Source organism: Pyxicephalus adspersus, chromosome 3 (genome assembly GCF_032062135.1).
Source record: "Pyxicephalus adspersus chromosome 3, UCB_Pads_2.0, whole genome shotgun sequence".
NCBI classification, from domain to species: Eukaryota; Metazoa; Chordata; class Amphibia; order Anura; family Pyxicephalidae; genus Pyxicephalus; species Pyxicephalus adspersus.
The window spans coordinates 60,617,704-60,635,594 of record NC_092860.1 but is presented as its reverse complement, the minus strand read 5'-3'; the positions used below and the strand labels follow the sequence as shown (position 1 = coordinate 60,635,594).

Sequence of the window (17,891 nt, the reverse complement as noted above, 5' to 3'; positions counted from 1 at the left end):
GGGGGGAAAGGGGAAAGGAAGGACAGACATAGAAAGAGAGGGAGGGCGTGTGGAAAAACAGTGTAAGAGCCAGGATCTTATGCCGGTGGGAGGAGTAACCACAAAAAAATCTAGTGTGGTCTTGAAGTCATCCCAATAAAATCAGGTACGTACTGGTCCAGGTGAGGATCAATCCCCTGATCTCACAAGCTCTTCCATATATTGTATATCATTCACCCTGGTCACCCAATGCTGTACAGTGGGTGGAGTAGTTTGCCTCCACAACAGGGGGATGCAGGCCTTGGCCGCATTTAACAGATGGTGCAGTAAAGATTTTTTTAGCGTTTCCTCAACATTGCTGACTTTGTACAATATTCGCGACACCCGCCCAGAATGAAGCCAGACCAGGGCAGCTCCAAAATATGTGCCTGTGTGTTGCCAACATCTTCAACACACTGAGCTTGTGTGCGGAAAAAGCTTTGCTAGCCGATAAAGGGTTCTGTACCATCTGGTGAGAAATTTGTAGTCTCTTGACACCGGTTGCTAATAAGAGGCCTTGTGTCCATATTATAGCATAAGATCTATGGTCTCTCTCCCATTTGATAACAAAATAGGGCACAGAGGAATCATGGGCTATTCATTATCATTTTACTACAGTATATTTTGACTAAAAACGTCTTTACATTCAAGCATCAACATTATTTAAGTTAAAGGGGTCACGATGGGGACGAGGTGTGCCCCCATCTTATGCGAACATTTAATTAGGTAACTGGGAACAACAACTATTTTGCAGTTGGGAATTCGATAAATACAAGAAACATATACTTGTTTAGAAAAGATACAACGATGATGTCCTCATTTTATGGACAGGCCAGGAACCTACCTTACAAGAATTCTTCTTGGAACTTCACTGAACAAAATCAGCTCAATATTACACTTTACCATAAAGAAACGGCCAGCAACACCATACTCCATACACAAAGTACACATCCATAACCCCTTATCAAAAAAAAGCATTCTATTGGGACGAAGGAATTGTCCAAACCAAAAATACTTTGAGATGGAAGCCAAAGCACTAAGGGAAAGACTATCGTTTAGAGGTTAAAGCAAGAACATTTTAAAAAAGCATATCAAAAAGCCAAAATCGACAATATATTTTAAAACAAAAGAAACCATCAAAAACAGGAAAATGCAAGAATTATCACCACTTACAGATTATCAAAATTACAGATATTATCAAAAAACACTAGTCAATCTTAACAAGTGATCCTAAAACCTCTAAATTCATTTCCCAACATCCTCAATTAATGTACAGAAAGGCTCCATCTTTAATAGATACACTTGTATCTAGTCTTTATACGGACCCCACAGATCCTATCCACGACCAAACAAAAACCCTCCAATGGGGTTTTCAAATGTGGAAGATGTACTCAATGAAAAAAGGATCAAGGAACAACAGATTAATGAGGTCCACAAATTACGCCATTTCATTGATTGTTCAACCACAGGAGTTGTATATTTAATTACATGCAGTTGTGGAGGCTTCTACGTAGGTAAAACTAAGGGAACCTTCCGAAGACGCAAATATGAGCACATACATTGATTGAATTAGGTAGAATCATAACACCTATGAGTTATCATATTGGGACAAAGCATAACTTTATCTTGTTTACAGCTCTTGAAAAGATATCCCCAAATCCAAGAGGAGGAGATTTTGATCAAATCCTCCTTCAACATGAAACAAAGTGGATTTTTAAAATGTGTTCATGTATTATACAACACATACATACACAACACACAACATACACAACAGAAAAAATCCTATAATTCTCGAAAACCTATCTATATACACAATATAAGACAAGTAGAAAATCATTTAGCTCTACTAAATCTGAATCTATTTGCACCATATGGTTATATTTTCCTTGCTTCATTCATCTTCAGGCGAATATTTCCCATCCATCTGCATGATAAATATCACCTTCTCATAAGTAAAAATTTATATTTTGATATTTACCTTATTATATAGATATTGTATAGCACTAAATAGCTAATAATTTAACAACCACAAATATTAACACACCTATTTCTGATACCACCTTTGCAATCAAACTGTAAGTAACCACAATCTACTTATATATCTGAACCTTTATGATTAACATAATTAATTTTACACAACTTTTTTGATATTTGAAAATCACCTTACATTTTCAGATAATAAAAGAATTTATATCTTACATTAATTTCATTTATGATGTAATTATGCTTAATAGTTTTTGGTTTATTGTAATTTCTTTGATATAGTTATATTACACAACAGATAATGTATATTACTCTTGGATATTAGCTCTGCTATTGGATAATAGCTCTGCTATTCAAGTCTCCACTTTGCCCTGAGGAAGCCAAGTGGATGAAACGCGTTAGAACGAGTACTGTACATATAACTGTATATATACTTTTAACATCCTAATATCTAGAAGAATTGGACTATTCTTCTTTGGAAATCACTATCTAATGGAATAGCCGTTTATTGCACATAAGTAAACTTGTATTGTTGTATGCCAAAAAAAGCCTTTTTTTCACTGTCTAAATATTGTTGCACATGTAGGCCTGGCATATATTGACGATCTATCAACAACATTTTTCCCCATTCTCTCTTTCTTCAAACTATTTTCAAATCACATGACTTCTTTAAAAAAAGCTATGGGTTCACAGTTTTAAGCTGCTCCTGTCAGCAGTGTTACTGGGCAATAAATGAAGTGAAAAGTTAGGACTCCTTTCTTTCAGTTCTGGTGGCAACTTTCACTTTCAGTTCAGTTCACACATCAACGAATGTATTTAAATCCACCCCACCTACCCCATTCCTGATTTATATAACTAAAAACTCAGTACTCCTGATCAAACTACTTGTTTTGAAGGCATGTAAACCTCTATGTCCTTTAGTGAAGTTCATTAAAGAAGCACTTTTTCTTTAAAGCTATTCTTTGGCATATCTAGCATAGAATAATCTAGCAAGAATTGTAAATTCCAACTTAGGCTGTCAACACATTCAATTTACAGCTGTCTTGGCTAAACTAGTTTATTATTGGATAAACTGAGAAAGGATCAGAACCTGTTAGCTGATAAACAAAAGAAACAAAAACTTTGGACAAGTTGCACAGGCAAAAGAAAATGCAGTAATAAATGTATACTAAATGTCCACCTTTGTGTAATATGAATGGTGTCAGTGAAAGAGAAAGGGGGGGGGGGGGGGGGTAATGTTTTTCAGAAAATGTCATATTTACCACTTTATAAATAGACCCCTAAGTGTTAAAGGGTCCTGGCGGATGCATTGTCTACCGCAGTGTTTGGTTAACAACAAACTTTTTACAGTGTCTAATTAAAAACTCCCACAATGCACCTAGTAATCAAAGATCATTACAATGAGATGAGGGTGTATGGAATGAGGTTTTAATGCATGGAAATAAAAAAACTTTCAATGCAAATTAAAAGTTTTTGCATGTATCCTACCGAAAAATTTCAGCTCTACGTTAGGTTAACCTATTTTTGTTCCTATACTTCACCATTTGGCCAAGTAATCATTGTGTCTTGTAAAGAAGGTGATGGTAAATCTAATATTTTAGCAGTCACAGAAACAGTAGCCAAGAGAAAATATTTGAATGAGCACGCCTGGGATGTTGACACCTGTTTGAAGATAAGATTTGTCTTTCCTTAAAATTGGATTAACACTACTATAATGACTACTGAACAAAAACATCACAATCTTTATTTTCTAGTTCATTTTAAGTGGGGAATATTACAGACCAGCCACTGATTATTAAAGTCTAGAAAAATTAACATTCAACATGTACTACTCCTGCTAACACATACTGCTATGATGAATCGCCATACAGTGTTTCTCATGATACTCACATTTCCAGTATTGATCCTCTGTGTCCCTTGAACCTCTCTGTGGCTCCTCCCACTGATCCATATTGCTGGACAGTTGTCACCAGAACCAAGTCTCCTTACTGGGAGATATCACCTCTATTCTGACCAGGTGACAACCAAAGACTTTTCTTTCAGACAATGATCTTCAGGAAACATTTACCAGGTGAAGCTCCTTACTAGGGGTACTGACAGCAATTGCAATCTTACGGCTCCCTTCCATACTCTATCAAAGTTGTGGCTTTAGAAAAAAAAATTAAGGGTGACAAAATACAAATATTCAAAGCTGAAATAACATTTGGACTCCGACATTTAGGCCGCCCGCAAGGATACTAAAACCCAAGACATAAAATCCGAGTTTCCGGCTAGAGTCATTATGAGCCCAGGACAACTGTACGTGGCACAAAGTGGAGGTCAAGCCGCCCATGCCCCAGTCACTGCGGGGTATGCGGGGCTTCTGTCACGTTGGTGACACAGCAGGGCTTCTCTCCCCCTTCCCAAACTGAATACCGGAAGCACGATTGGGCCTACCTGTCCATCCAGCTGGCTTTGGGTCTGGCCTTGAGTCTGGGTTTGGCTAGGCAGAGTGAAGTCAGTATACTCGTATTCGGAGCCCTGAGTGTCGGCCCCGAGCAACTCGGCCTCCTCCGTGTCAAGGAATGTGAGGGTCTGCGAGCTGGGCCCGTACGCCTCCACGCTCATAATGGACCAGATGGCAAACCGGCTTCGCTGACTTTAAAACTCCACGGACGGCTGTACGATAACAGGAGCGCTCCGAAAACCTCAAAGGCCACCCACACTTCGTCAGGCGCGGGCACAGTAGCCAACCGCTTCTAGTCGAGCACCCACCGCAGCAAATGACGTCACGCGCCGCCGCGTAGAAAAAAGCGCGCTTTCGCAAACACATGACATCACCGCGTACGACACGTTGATTGGTCGGATGTATTTCGCCGTCCCATCGTTGCTAGGGGCTTCAGGGGATTCTGCCAACCTGAAGATGAATTTTACACTATCGTTCTAGCGTTCTTACTAAACGCACGTAGTTGTTGGGAAGGAAAAATAAGTTTGGTTGGAAGGGTGAAAGTTTAAAAGCTAGAGAGAGTAAGAGAACCACAGCGGACATGGTGATGTCACAAACACGTCAGCAACTATTAGGATAGGGGGACGGCCAGAAGGAGGACTTTGTTTAGGCTGGGAATGTTATGCTGTAACTTGTGGATAGTAGGCCTGATTTAACAAGCAAATATGCGGAAGCTTGACACGTGTATTTACCTGCCGATAAACGAGGTGTTTTTCTGTGGGACGGAGCCGAGTGCTAGTACACTCGCCTTTACTTGCCAGCCGGATTCGTGCCTTGAGAAATTTACAAAAGGGTTTGTAAATCTGACAAGGTGATTAGTTTGCAGCTGCGTGATTTAGGAGGATCTGTTAAGCTGTCAATGGTGAGGTGATAGCATTCAATTAGCGCACACTTGCTCCCTGTTCTGTGCGCATCTACAGTCCATTACAGGTCAATTATTATCTTTAATGCTTCATCTTCTTTTGGGTAAGTGCTACATTTTTATGTTGCATTATACTCATTCACAAAATTCATTCATTTATTGTTACATCTGTTGCACTGTTTTCATACTTTTTGGTTTGCTTTGGAACACTGCAATGTAATTTAGATCAAGCTGTATACATACTAGTTAACTCTTAATAATATGTCATCACACAATAGTATGAATTGTAAAAAATTGTCATCAAGCATTTGTGATCTAATTAAAATTTCATTGTAGTTTGGCTTGATAGACATCAAATATTTGAAAAAAGGATTGTTGCCAAAGATGTTTTAATACATGTATCGAGAAACATTTAGTGATTTTACTTATGTGTGTATGTCAAAATACATTTAAATGCATATAAATACATATGCATTTTCATTATTACTATTTAACTGAACTGGTTTGGGGGGGTGTTCATCAAGTTAATTTGCTTGGATTGGTTTGCATTGATGTGACTTTGTAATCCTCATTATTGTTAGTCTCATCTTTTGCTGCAATGTTATTGTGCTTGGTTTGTAATGACAGTTTCTGTTTAGCAAATCTTCTGCAATGTTTTGTCATTTTTTTTCCCACAAATATTCAGTACAAATGGCTGCATGGTTTCCACTCCAAACTGCTACTGCTAACCCCCCCCCCCCCCGTTTGCCTTTGTCCCATTCCCAAAGTCACGTTGTCACATATTGGTATTTGAATGTATTATGTACATATTTCTTTTAGGAATAAATTGTCATAGTTTTTCTTTCCTTGTTTTTTTTGTTTTAATTTTGTTACTTTGACATTTGCACTCATGTTTATTTGCTGCCACACAATTCCTCTGTTCATTTGTAGTAGTGTTATGGGTTTGTTGTCATTGTGCTGTTCTGCCTGATCTTAGCCCTATTGTATACAAACACACTTCCACTTGCTGTCCAAACAGGTTGTCATAGTTGTCCAGCTGAGTTGCATACTCATTATAACACAAGTGGTGGAGATAGAAGGAGATCCAGGTTGCGAAGCACAACATCAAACCACATTGATTGCCAAACTCACAAGCAGGGTAAATCACTCTTAAATACCAGATAGTAGCTTTATTTATGTGTTTACATGATTCTAATCGTATTAGTAATTTTGTATTGAAAAATGCCAGGGACAATTTAACTTAGTGCCAAACATATTTTTATTGCTTTGTGCCAACTAACTCAATTTTTGCTCCTTAAACCAATGACCAGAATGTCAAAAGGCGTTTCCGCCTGTCCCGCCAGCTCATCCGTGACATCTTTCTGGAAGCTAAAATTGATGCAAAAACCAAGAGAAGCTAGGCTGTGCCAAGAATGACGAGGCTCCTGGACACTGTATATATTTTAGGAAGGGAGTCCTTTCAAACCACGTCACCCTTAAGTTGTGCACTGAGCCAGTCTACAGTCTCCTGGGTGTTTCTGAAGGTTTAAATGCCCACTATATATTCACTTTCTCACATCAGCTTGGGAGAGGGGGAACATAAAGGTGTATTTCTCCTTTAACCGTAAGCAGTATCAACAAATGTACAGTAGTCTTTGATGTGACATTCCAGAGGCTTGGCAGAACAGCAAAGGGATGGTTGGTTTGTAACCCAAACATGATGTGCTGAAATATGTAATGCATGTATTGTAAACATATGTAAATACTCACGCACAAAGACATTGGCAATAAGTTAATCCCTGACTGGACGGCCCACTGCTGTGCTTTGGGAGCTGGAGGCGGGATTTTGGTGCACCTCTGACTCGAGTTCCTCTGGAATGTCCCAGGTATCACCATGGTGCAAGCACAAGTTGTGCAGGACGCAGCATGCAGGCAGCTTTCCAGGGTGTGTAGAGGAGTTCACCACCGGGCCGCGCCAAGCACAGAATCCGTGCTTTTAGCAGCCCGACGGTGTGCTCCACAACCCCCCGACTTTTATGCAGAGCCTTGTTGTAATTATGCTCTGCTTCAGACCGGGGGTGACGTACAGCTGTCATAAGCTATAGAAGCTGCCCGTATCCTTTGTCAGCTGTTAAAAGACAAACATAATAGGTGCTGGTTCTTGGTATAGTAAGTGTTCTGTGGGTGCAGTATAACACTAGAGTTTTTTTACAAAGGTTGCTAAGGGTTTTGCTTTCTGGTCACTTTATTGCTTTTTGGTTGTTAGGAGCCATTGTTACTACTGACTACCACACTGAAGTACTGTGAGCTGTGTAAGTTAGTTCTTCCCTCATGCTTCCAATATTGTACAATTTTTAAAAACTATTTGCTAAATTAGATATTAGCACAAAATATGACATATATACAATATTGGTCATAGCCTGGCATTCTGACAATGCAAAGGGACATAGCAACATAATAGGTGTCTTTATGCTTTTACTACTGTTAGTTGTATTACAGTAATGACATTATACATTACCTATTAACCAGCCCTCAGGCATTTCTCCAGAGTTTAATTTCTGGTAGAAGGCTGTCTGACACAGGGTATAGGCATCATGGCATGATCCTGGGAAACCTGTGCGTGCACTCAAGATTTTCCTGTTGGCATCACAGGCTATTTGTACATTCAGCAAAAGATATCGCTTCCGGTTGTGAAAGGCGATTTCCTGCCGTAGGGCCCGAATTGCAACATGGGTGCCATCGATGGCCCCCAAAACATTAGGAAAGCCCGCTCACCTGAAGAAATCCATTTTTACGTTTCTCCACTCCTGAGCTGTTTGAGGGAACTGAATATTTAGTGGGACAAGGTCCACAATGGCATTTATGACCTTCGTAAAGCTCTGGAAACTGTAGGCTGGCTTAGTCCACAAATTAAGACCAAGGAGGTTTGAAAGGAACCCCTTCATAAAATATAGAGAGTGGCCAAGAGCATGGTCATTCCTAGCACAGTCTGGCTTCTCTTTGTTTTTGGAGCAATTTTTAGCTACCATTGATGACCTGGCGAGACAGGCGGAAACGCCTTTTGACATTCTGGTCACTTGGGATACTATCCAGGTGGCTACGCTCCAAGAAAACGAATGGCTCCGGGACCCGTCGCAAAGTTGAAGGCTGCTCCTCGGGTTGTGCCTCCTCTGCAGTAACCAGAAGAGTTGTTTTTTGTTGCCACCACAGCAGTAGTAAAGGCAACAACTCGGCAAGATCCTCCTCCATTAAAACAACATGCACAACCCTCGCCCCGGCGCATATTTGAGCATGCAAAAGAACGTGCATGAACCTAGGTACGCACGTACTGTATGCCTATATATTTTCACAGAACTTCTTAGCCATTCTGCATGCAAATACAACTTTTCCAAACCCAAAAAATAGACACAAACCAGAAGGCTGCTACAAGAAAAACAGAACTGAAAGTAAGAATACACCATTTACTTTATTCCTCCAAAATGTTTTTGGTGTGTTGTCCCATACCTGTTTTATTTTTTTCCTTCTAGTAACATGGAGCCAAGGAGAATGGCCATCGCTGCTGATGCTGTCAGCCCTGCCACCACCACCACCCCAAGGTCTTCAGTCTATAGACCAACAGGCAGCTCCCTCAGGCCAGCTAGGTTGCCTTGTGAAGCAGGCCAAGTAACATCTAGGCCCCTGGGTCCTCAACCTGGCACCTCAGCCAGCTTGAGCCGGACCAGGGATTCTGCTTCCAAGGCAACCAGCTTCACTGCTGAGCAAAATGCAGCCCTCATGTCATTATCATTGATCAATATGATCCTTTAGATAGGTACACCAGTAAACAGATCTTCTAATAGTTAAAAAAATAAAATAAAGTTGAGTTGGGGAGGATTTAATGTTAAAAGTATTTTCTATATGTGTGTGTGCTTGTGACTTTTGTGGAAAAATCTAGTCCGATGGCTTCGCGCGCGGTCAGTCGCAAGATTTACCCGCGAGCGGCTCCTCCGATCAGGCATCGTAAGCTTTCATATAGGCGCCTATGTAGAGGAGTTGAACTCGGTTAACTCTTGCCTAACAGAAAAGAAATAAGTGATTTTAAAATATGCTTTTTTCTTAGTGCACATAAATGTTTTAAACATTTCAACAGTGCAAACATTTTTTTTTAGGGCTAATGTGTGCTGACTTTTCATGCAAGCTCGCCAGTGTAAAGCTGCCGGAGATGCGCGACGGCTTACGATTTCGGATCGCGAATACGAATGCGCGAGCGAGCTTCCGATTTTGCTTGATGAATCAGGGCCTTTGTGTGTTTCGTGTTTTGGTGGTTCCGCACTTACTATTGTTGTGTATCCCACATTATGGGATATAGTGGCTTCCGCCCTTACTTGTGTTTAATTAGGTGGGGTGATGTTTGTGTTAACTGTTTGTTTTCTGAAAATTAACTATTGATTTACTGAAATTTAGTCTAGCTATTCACAGGGGTATTATTTATTCTACTGATATATACAAATGAATCTTTGGCTCAGAGAGGTAGAAAGAAATTTTTCAATAAAGGAATTGCCACATAGTACTCACCTACCTTGTTACTTCATAGGCCCTCTAAGTAACAACTTTGCCTATGACAGCGACAAAGATCACCTAGGGTGCTTAGTGTTCCAAAGACCCAAGGAGGATAATCAGGTAGCAATGTCCCACAAAGACAGATTATTCTTAGACACAATGCAACGAAATTGCCAAGGATGAGAACAATAGCTGGGTCGCACCTCTTCCCTTTAGACCTCAAAGACAACATTTGCCAAACAATAGAGAGCAAGTCTACGGACGTTTTGTTTCTCTCAGACGTAACCTTCAGAAAAAGCCAGAGATGAGAGATCACTTCTTCACTTTCATAAAAAAAATTTTCAGAACGGTCATGCTGAGGTGGCCCCCACTCTTAAAGATTCAGAGGAATGTAGGTATTTACCTATATTCGGAGTTTACCACCCAAAGAAACCAGGCCAAATTAGGGTAGTGTTTGACTCTAGTGCCAAACAGGAGGGCGTTTCCTTAAAATGTCCTTCTCTCGGGACCGGACCTAAATAACAGACTCTTAGAAGTACTCCACCGTTTTCGCAAAGACTCTGTTGCCTTCATGGCTGACATCCAACAGATGTTCCATTGTTTTCTTGTTAAAGAGGAACACAGAAACTTTCATTTCTTTGGTTTAGACAAGGACCACTCAAAAGGTATTACAGAGTACCGCATGGGGGTACATATATTTGGTAACAGTCCTTCCCCTGCAGTTGCAATTTATGGTCTCAGACACTCTGCTAAGGAGGCAGAATATGGGTCAGATGTCAGTCAATTTGTGGAAAAAGGCTTTTATGTAGATGACTACTTAAAATCACTACCCACAAATGAGGATGCAATAGGTCTCCTTAAGAGATGCTTGCATGCTCAATCCTGGGACTCCACAAGATAGCAACTAACAGTAGGGAGCTGATGGAAGCGTTTCCCTCTCAAGACCACTCAAATGATCTGCAGAGTCTAGACTTGGGGACTGATCCTCTTCCTATGCAGCTTAGCCATGGTCTTCTCTGATTTGAAATCTGACACATTTACCTGCCAAGTTAGTAGGGAAGAGAAAACCTTTACCCGCAGAGGTGTCCTGTCTGCCGTAAACAGCCTTTATGATCCCTTAGGATTCATGGCTCCTTTAACAATTCAGAGTAAAGCACTGGTTAGACACTTAACTCAGGGGACATTAGATTGGAATGACCCACTTTCCACTGAAAAAAAGGAATCTATGGATAGAGTGGAGAAACTCCTTAACGGCTTTATCTAACCTCCATGTTCCACGTCGATATGCTCCTGTGCTATCCACAGAAGTAAAAATACAAAGACATTGTGTATTCTCTGATGCTTCTGTCAAGGCAATTGTTGCTGTAGCTTATCTTAAAACAGTGGATGTTAAAGGCCAATGTCATATAGGGTTTGTCATGGACAAAGCAAAACTTGCCTCACTTCCCGAGCATACAGGCTAGAACTTTGTGCTGCTGTGCTAGCTGTCGAACTAGCTAAACTGATCACATCAGAAATAAACATTGAGATCCAGGATAGTGAGTTTTTTACGTATAAAGTAGTCCTAGGCTACATTTACAACGGGACTAGACGCTTTTATGTCTACGTTAACAACCGAGTAATGAGAATTAGGAGGTCCACGTTTCCAAACCAATGGCACTTTGTACCTACAAATCACAATTCAGCAGACCTAGCAACCAGGTCAGTTGCTGCTAGCAGTCTCAAGGACATGGTCTTTGTTTTACGGGTCCTGCATTCTTATACAACTCAGAACTCAACCCTTTTAATTGTGACTCATTTGAACTGTTAGATGCAGATGCCAATGTAGAAATCTGCCTCCCCGTACTACATACAGTATCTTTACGCAATCAGCTTGGTAGTCATCTTTTCAACAGGTTCTCTACCTGGAAGTCACTTGTGAGAGCTATCACTTGCTTTGCTCACGTAGCCCCTTCTTTCAAAAATGCCTCATCTGCCATTGGGAGAAACTGCAAAGGCTGGCATCACTGTAAGGATGTTTACATAGTAAGTGTTGAGGATGAACGTTTTTCCTTCTTGAAGGAACAGAGACTCCTTGCTATAGATGTAGTTTTTACAGACACGTGTGAGAACAATCAAAAGTGGTTATTGTTCTGATTTATTCAGAAAAGGTGGTGGTATTTATACAAAGTGAAGAATTACAGAAAGGTAATATAAAGTAAACCGTAAACAGTGATCTTTCAGGAATCCAGAGTCATTGATTGGCCCAGGAAAACAAAAGGTGTAAATAAAACAAAGTCCTTTGTTGGTATGAGGCAAAAGCCTTGTATGTAGTATACTTTATGATTCCTTCTTATATATCAAAAAGTCCACATCATTTCCCTCCTCAAGTTCATTCCCTGAACTTATATTACCTTCAAGGATTTTGTACTCATACAAGAGACTTGGGGAGCCTGCCACCCATAGCACTTACTCGTTGGCAACACGATTCAAATTAGTGTTGCATAAACAAGGAGAAAAAAAAAGGTATTCAGCATTGGGAACAACGATGACTTCCCGAACTTCATGTAGGTCTTGGGTGCCAAGGAAGACTGTAGGCCTGGAACTTGCACTTTTCATCACGACTTTCATAGTATTCACAGGAGTACTCTTTCAACCTTCTGCCTTGGAAAAGTGGAGTAGCGTCATCATAGGTGAGATGTTGGTCTGTGGCTTGACCAGGCTTATCTCAGGACATCCTGGAAACTTTTAGAAGGGTAATGGGTTCCTCATAGCAACTTTTATCCAGACTTTGGTTTGAACAACAGATAGTCTTCATGTGTGGGTATACCAGGGTCAGGTACTCCCTAGCCATCTTGGATGAATGCAAAATCTACAAAACATTTAATGATTTTCTTCAGAATAGATGAGGTCAGCATTAAATAAAGTTGAAACATATGGTAAAACAACAAAATCTTAAGTAATTTTAAGATAAGATTGTACATAGACAAGGTTTCTGCATTAAACAATTTCATATTGTATATCAAAAAAGTTCAATCATAAGAAACCTTCCTAACCTGAGCAGTCAGAGCTACTCCCTGTACATACACTTCAACAGAAGGCTAATCCTTCGGATATAGTGGGACTTAGGCTCTTGCAGGCACCTTATCCATTCCTAGGGGGGTCACTGCCCACATTTATCATACCTGTATTGATTACAATAAGATTCAATACATCTCAAAAGTGATTTAACTCAATTAATACCCAAGACAAAGAAGGTGTCCCCTTAGACGTCAGTAGTTGGAGAATCCCGTTGGAGGGTTGCCCCTACGTTATTCATCTCTCTTACTGTTCATAAGAAGGTATCTAGTAGAGGTACATGTTCTTTTTGTTTTTACTCTTAGTTTCTTAATTTTAAAATACATGATTATCATAAGCAAATATAGCAATACTGTGAAAAAAGCAATATGATTACTGGATGAAGCACAAGATTAAAAAAAATCTGTATCCAAATATACTCTCCCACCAAGATACCTTGGCATCCTCCTCAAGAGCATGTGATACCTGCAACAGTTTATTTCGATCGTGAGTCAGACGTATGGTTGCTTGGTTTTCAAGGACCCTTAGTGTATTCAATATTTCATTTTCTTTATCAAAATTCAATAACCAAGTTTTTAACTCAGCTCCAAACCCCAGATTTATTTTCTGCAACCTTACTGGGGTATCAGTTTTGATGTCTAGTCTTTTTTCTGGGGTGATAGAAGTGCGTCCTTGTTTGTCTGCTACATCCACACCAAGGATAGGAGCAGACACACAATAAACTCCACAAGGTAAAGTACCTGTCTGAGTACAATTGAGGCCATACACAGAGCACATTGTATCGTTACTTACTTGATACCAGCACCAATACTTTGTCCCATATACTTTAGGTAGTTATTAGGAAAATTACGAGCATCCATCAAACATCATCCTGTTTTATCCCAACATTGTTCCTTTACAATTCTTTCATGTTTTACCTGACACAGTATAACATTTTCCCTTTTCCAGCACCCATCAGTGTCTATCATTCTAGGCTGCCCTGACTCATAAACCATCAGTTTATAATCCAACCTGGGATGAGGGCAATGTTATCTGACAAAATGGTTCCTAAATTAATAGTAGTATAAGCACGGTATTCGGTCCCTGAGATGGGTACTAAAGAAGAGACTGTGCAAGTCAGATTAGAACAACCATGAAATTGTGTTAACCACCAATTCAAGTGACTCATAGAAAATTTATGTACCACCTTCCTAGCTTGTTTTCTGGGATTGAGTGGAAATTTTCCTTCATAAAGGGATGTGATCATCAACCTGAGATTGTGTGACAACTCAGATTGTATTTGGGTGCATGACAGAGCAAGATGAATTTTTACCTGCTGTTTTACCAGTCCAGCAACCAACCCTTTAACTTTCATAGAGAAACAAAGAAACAGTAGCATCAATATGTGCATGTTGTAGATTTTCCAATATATGATTTATGTCTAATGGTGTCTTCACTCCATCACCTACATGTTGAGCCTTTTCTCCCTGATTTATTTCATAACACTTTCAAATCCATATTCTTTACATACGCAGCACATCTTAACCCAGTTATCAACTCTAAAAATCTTTCATTGGTATACTCCAAGTGCATAATACAGAGTTCCTTCCCATGTGCACCATCCATTACCAAATCACCTAAACCTGGGTAATTATTATTTTTAACACAACTGTATTGAAACAATAAATGTCCAGTAACCTTTACAAAGTGGCCATACAAAAGGCCCAAATTGTACCTCCAGAGTCCTGCAATCAGTGGTCACATTCACACCTCTCATATCCTCATTCATTGGCCATCCAATCATTCACTCATTTATTCAGGGTAAATCTATACCATTACATAAAACATGCCACTTCCAAGGATTTGGACCGAAAAAATATAAAGATTGATTTGCATATCAATATACCACTTCAAAGAATTAATATCCTTCAATGGTGCAAGTGTCTCTTATAACATGTGTAATGAAACTAAGTATAGACACTTCCCCTCTTCTGAGTGCATGTTTTCACCATACCAGTGTCTTTGCATACTTTGTCATTCACCTTGTATGTCGTTATTGTTTTCCCCACATTACTAGTAACATAAATAATATACCAAGATGCATATTTTTCCCCATTGGAGTCCTCAGAATACAATTTACCTTGTTTACATTTTACCAAGAATGGATCCATAGCATTCACGGAATCTACACTAATGGGTGAATAAGTCACGTTTTTTAGAGTCATCACTATCAACCATTTCAGGAAAGATTTCTAGAATAGGACCAACCTCACACTTTAGAATTGTCTCATTTGGTAGATATGTCACAAACAAGACAATCTCAGGACTTCCTTTAAACATGTCCTTAAAGGATTTAAATTTTTTTCCCCCATATACCATAACTCTCAGGAGGACTCCTTGGTGTGAAATTCATATAAGACTGTAGGGTAATTTTCCTGGTTGTAGGTGATGTGCGCTAGTGAGTTAGAGATATGGAATAGAAGAGAAAACTTGGACATGCAATTTAGTAAACTGTTTATGCAACTCTTGTACATACAATAAGCAATGTATTAACTTAATCTCTTATGGAAGAAAAATCCTATCCTACCAAGCAATATTTAAAAATGACCCCCGGGGTTATGTCGAATAGACTTTCACATAAGGGGAAGGAATTTCACCCATAGAGACAGCTATGTTCATAAATCTCAGCAAGACACTATTAATATGCTATTAAAACTTGGTATTATAATATGGCGTGTGAAACTTCTGTTCAATCTGGAGGCCATCCATAACTTCCAGGGTCTGATTCTACTGATTCCACCAGGCCATATCTGCACGCAATTTATTGTAACAGTTCTTGGCTGTGATTGAACATATCTACACACACCAGAACATACTCAGATTAGTGACAGTTTGGTAATTAAACAATCAATCTGTAACCTCTGAAAGGGGTACAAAACTTTAGGTAAATAGTTTTTTTTTTTTTTTTTTTTTACAAGATTTCGAAGAGTATACAATTGACACATCTCACATTCATGACAAAATTGTTCTGTTACAGTAGTAAATCCTAGGACAACCCTATGTGGTTACTGTGAAATCATGGATCCTTTGGACAGATGAGATGGGCCATGCATTTCCTCAGCTAGATATGCATACAGCAAAGGAGGCGCACAGAGTCTACCATCCTCATGGGTCCAAAATCCATCTTTCTCTGTACATCCTTGAACTTTAGATCTATTTTTTTTTAATTTTTCATTAGTTTGCAATTGCAGTTTCTTTATGACTGTTAAGTCTACCTGATCAGGTTCCTCAGGAGAGGAAGTGGCCACAAAGATCTTTATAGATTCGGTACCATTTAACCTCCCATTTTTTACCGGTTTTATATGTCTAAAAGCGGTACATTGTTTTTCATGAAAATTTATTTTACAGTATATTATATTAGTATGCGTATTATAGAGTTTGAAACACAAAATCATGTAAAAATAATAAATTGAATAAATAAAAAAATCTATATATTTAAAAAAAACAAAAATTTAATTTTTTTTAATTAAAAAAAAAATAAATACATATTCTCATACTAATATGTATACTGTAAAATAAATGTTCTTGAAAACAAATGTACTGCTTTTACACATATAAATCCAATGTATTGCATTCAATACAGTTATTTTGTATTGAATGCAATACAAATGGATTTTGAATTTCCTGCCCCGCCGGCAACGTACACACGCACCGACATCACCGGGAACTCCCCGGTGACTCATCGGGTGAAGAAGCCAGCCGGAAGAAGAGAGAAGAAGACGCCGATCGCAGCGATGGACGACGCAGGACGCTGGCGGATTAGGTAAGGCTGTATTTACTATTACCCCCCATATGATTACCTACCCTGAGTGTGACTCAGGGTTACCACTTTTAGCAACTTTTTTCTACCCCGAGTCACACTCTGGGTTACCTCTAGGGAGGCTAATGCTGCTAATTTATGCCATGGCATGAGCTATTTATTTTCCAAATAAAATGTCATCAGTGCCTTTAGTATGGGCTTTACAGTTTTATTATGGCTAAATTGCTTGGAAACCAAAGTGTCTCGAGGACTTTCCTAATGAGCTCAGCATGTTTTATAGGCTTTCCACTAGTTGTCATAAAGCCCTTCAATTTTTACAACTGGCCAAAATCATGACATATGCCAAAGATAAACTATGAGTCAGTGTACACCATACATTTCTACCCTTTAGCTATTATGCAGGCCTGTATCAGAGCCATTAGCTCTGCCACCTGGACATTGATTTCCAGGTAGTTTCCTCTAAACTATTAGTTGATCTTTGAGTAACAACATAGCAAGAAAATGCGTATCCCTCCTCAATATAACAACAAGACCCATCTATGAAAACAGTAAGATCAGCATCTTTGATCGGAGAATCCTTTACCCTTTCTGTATCCACATATTTACATTACCTCAACAATCATAACCTCCTATTTCCCAGCTTTCATTTGGGTAAGTAAATCTATTCCTAGCAAATTGCAGGGAGCAGAATCACGTATAAGTAAAGAGGCTTCACTTTGAAGTGATGGGGCCAATTCAAATTTTTAGTGGGAGTGGTCTCTAATAGGGAGAAAGAACACCCCCTAATTCAACTCCTTTAATTACATTTTGAATGGGAAGATTCACTTCTGATTTTAAAGCAGATCAAGCTGCCCTGCTGTCTACTAATCTTTAGAATCTGATTATTTTCCACATTTATATTAGGTAAATTTCTCCTTTGGTTTAGGTCCATTTTTACAGAGGAATTGTATTTAGGAATCCTTTCATCTCAGAGGGAGTCCAGGGAACAAGTGTCACTGTTCCTGTGTTTCTCCCTCTATTAGCATGTACCACTTGCTCTCTTACAGGACATATGAAGTTCTCCTGCAGGAGAGCAGTCCACAACTAATAGGGCCTGGGGGTCTTGTTTCAGACATCCTCTGGGAATAGCATTTCTTTAAAAATGCAGAGTACCCTAAAGCATGACAATA

The 17,891-nt window shown here is 39.4% G+C and overlaps 1 protein-coding gene across 1 annotated transcript in view; it reads right to left on the bottom strand.

The window, feature by feature from the left end:
• UPF1 (UPF1 RNA helicase and ATPase) overlaps window positions 1-4,907 on the bottom strand; it is a 36,087-nt gene extending 31,180 nt beyond the window's left edge. The window contains exon 1 of the mRNA XM_072404889.1: window positions 4,438-4,907. Within this exon, the coding sequence (XP_072260990.1) occupies window positions 4,438-4,608 (171 nt within the window). The 5' untranslated portion in view covers window positions 4,609-4,907. The remainder of the gene's footprint in view (window positions 1-4,437) is intronic.
• Between the last annotated feature and the right edge of the window lie 12,984 nt (window positions 4,908-17,891).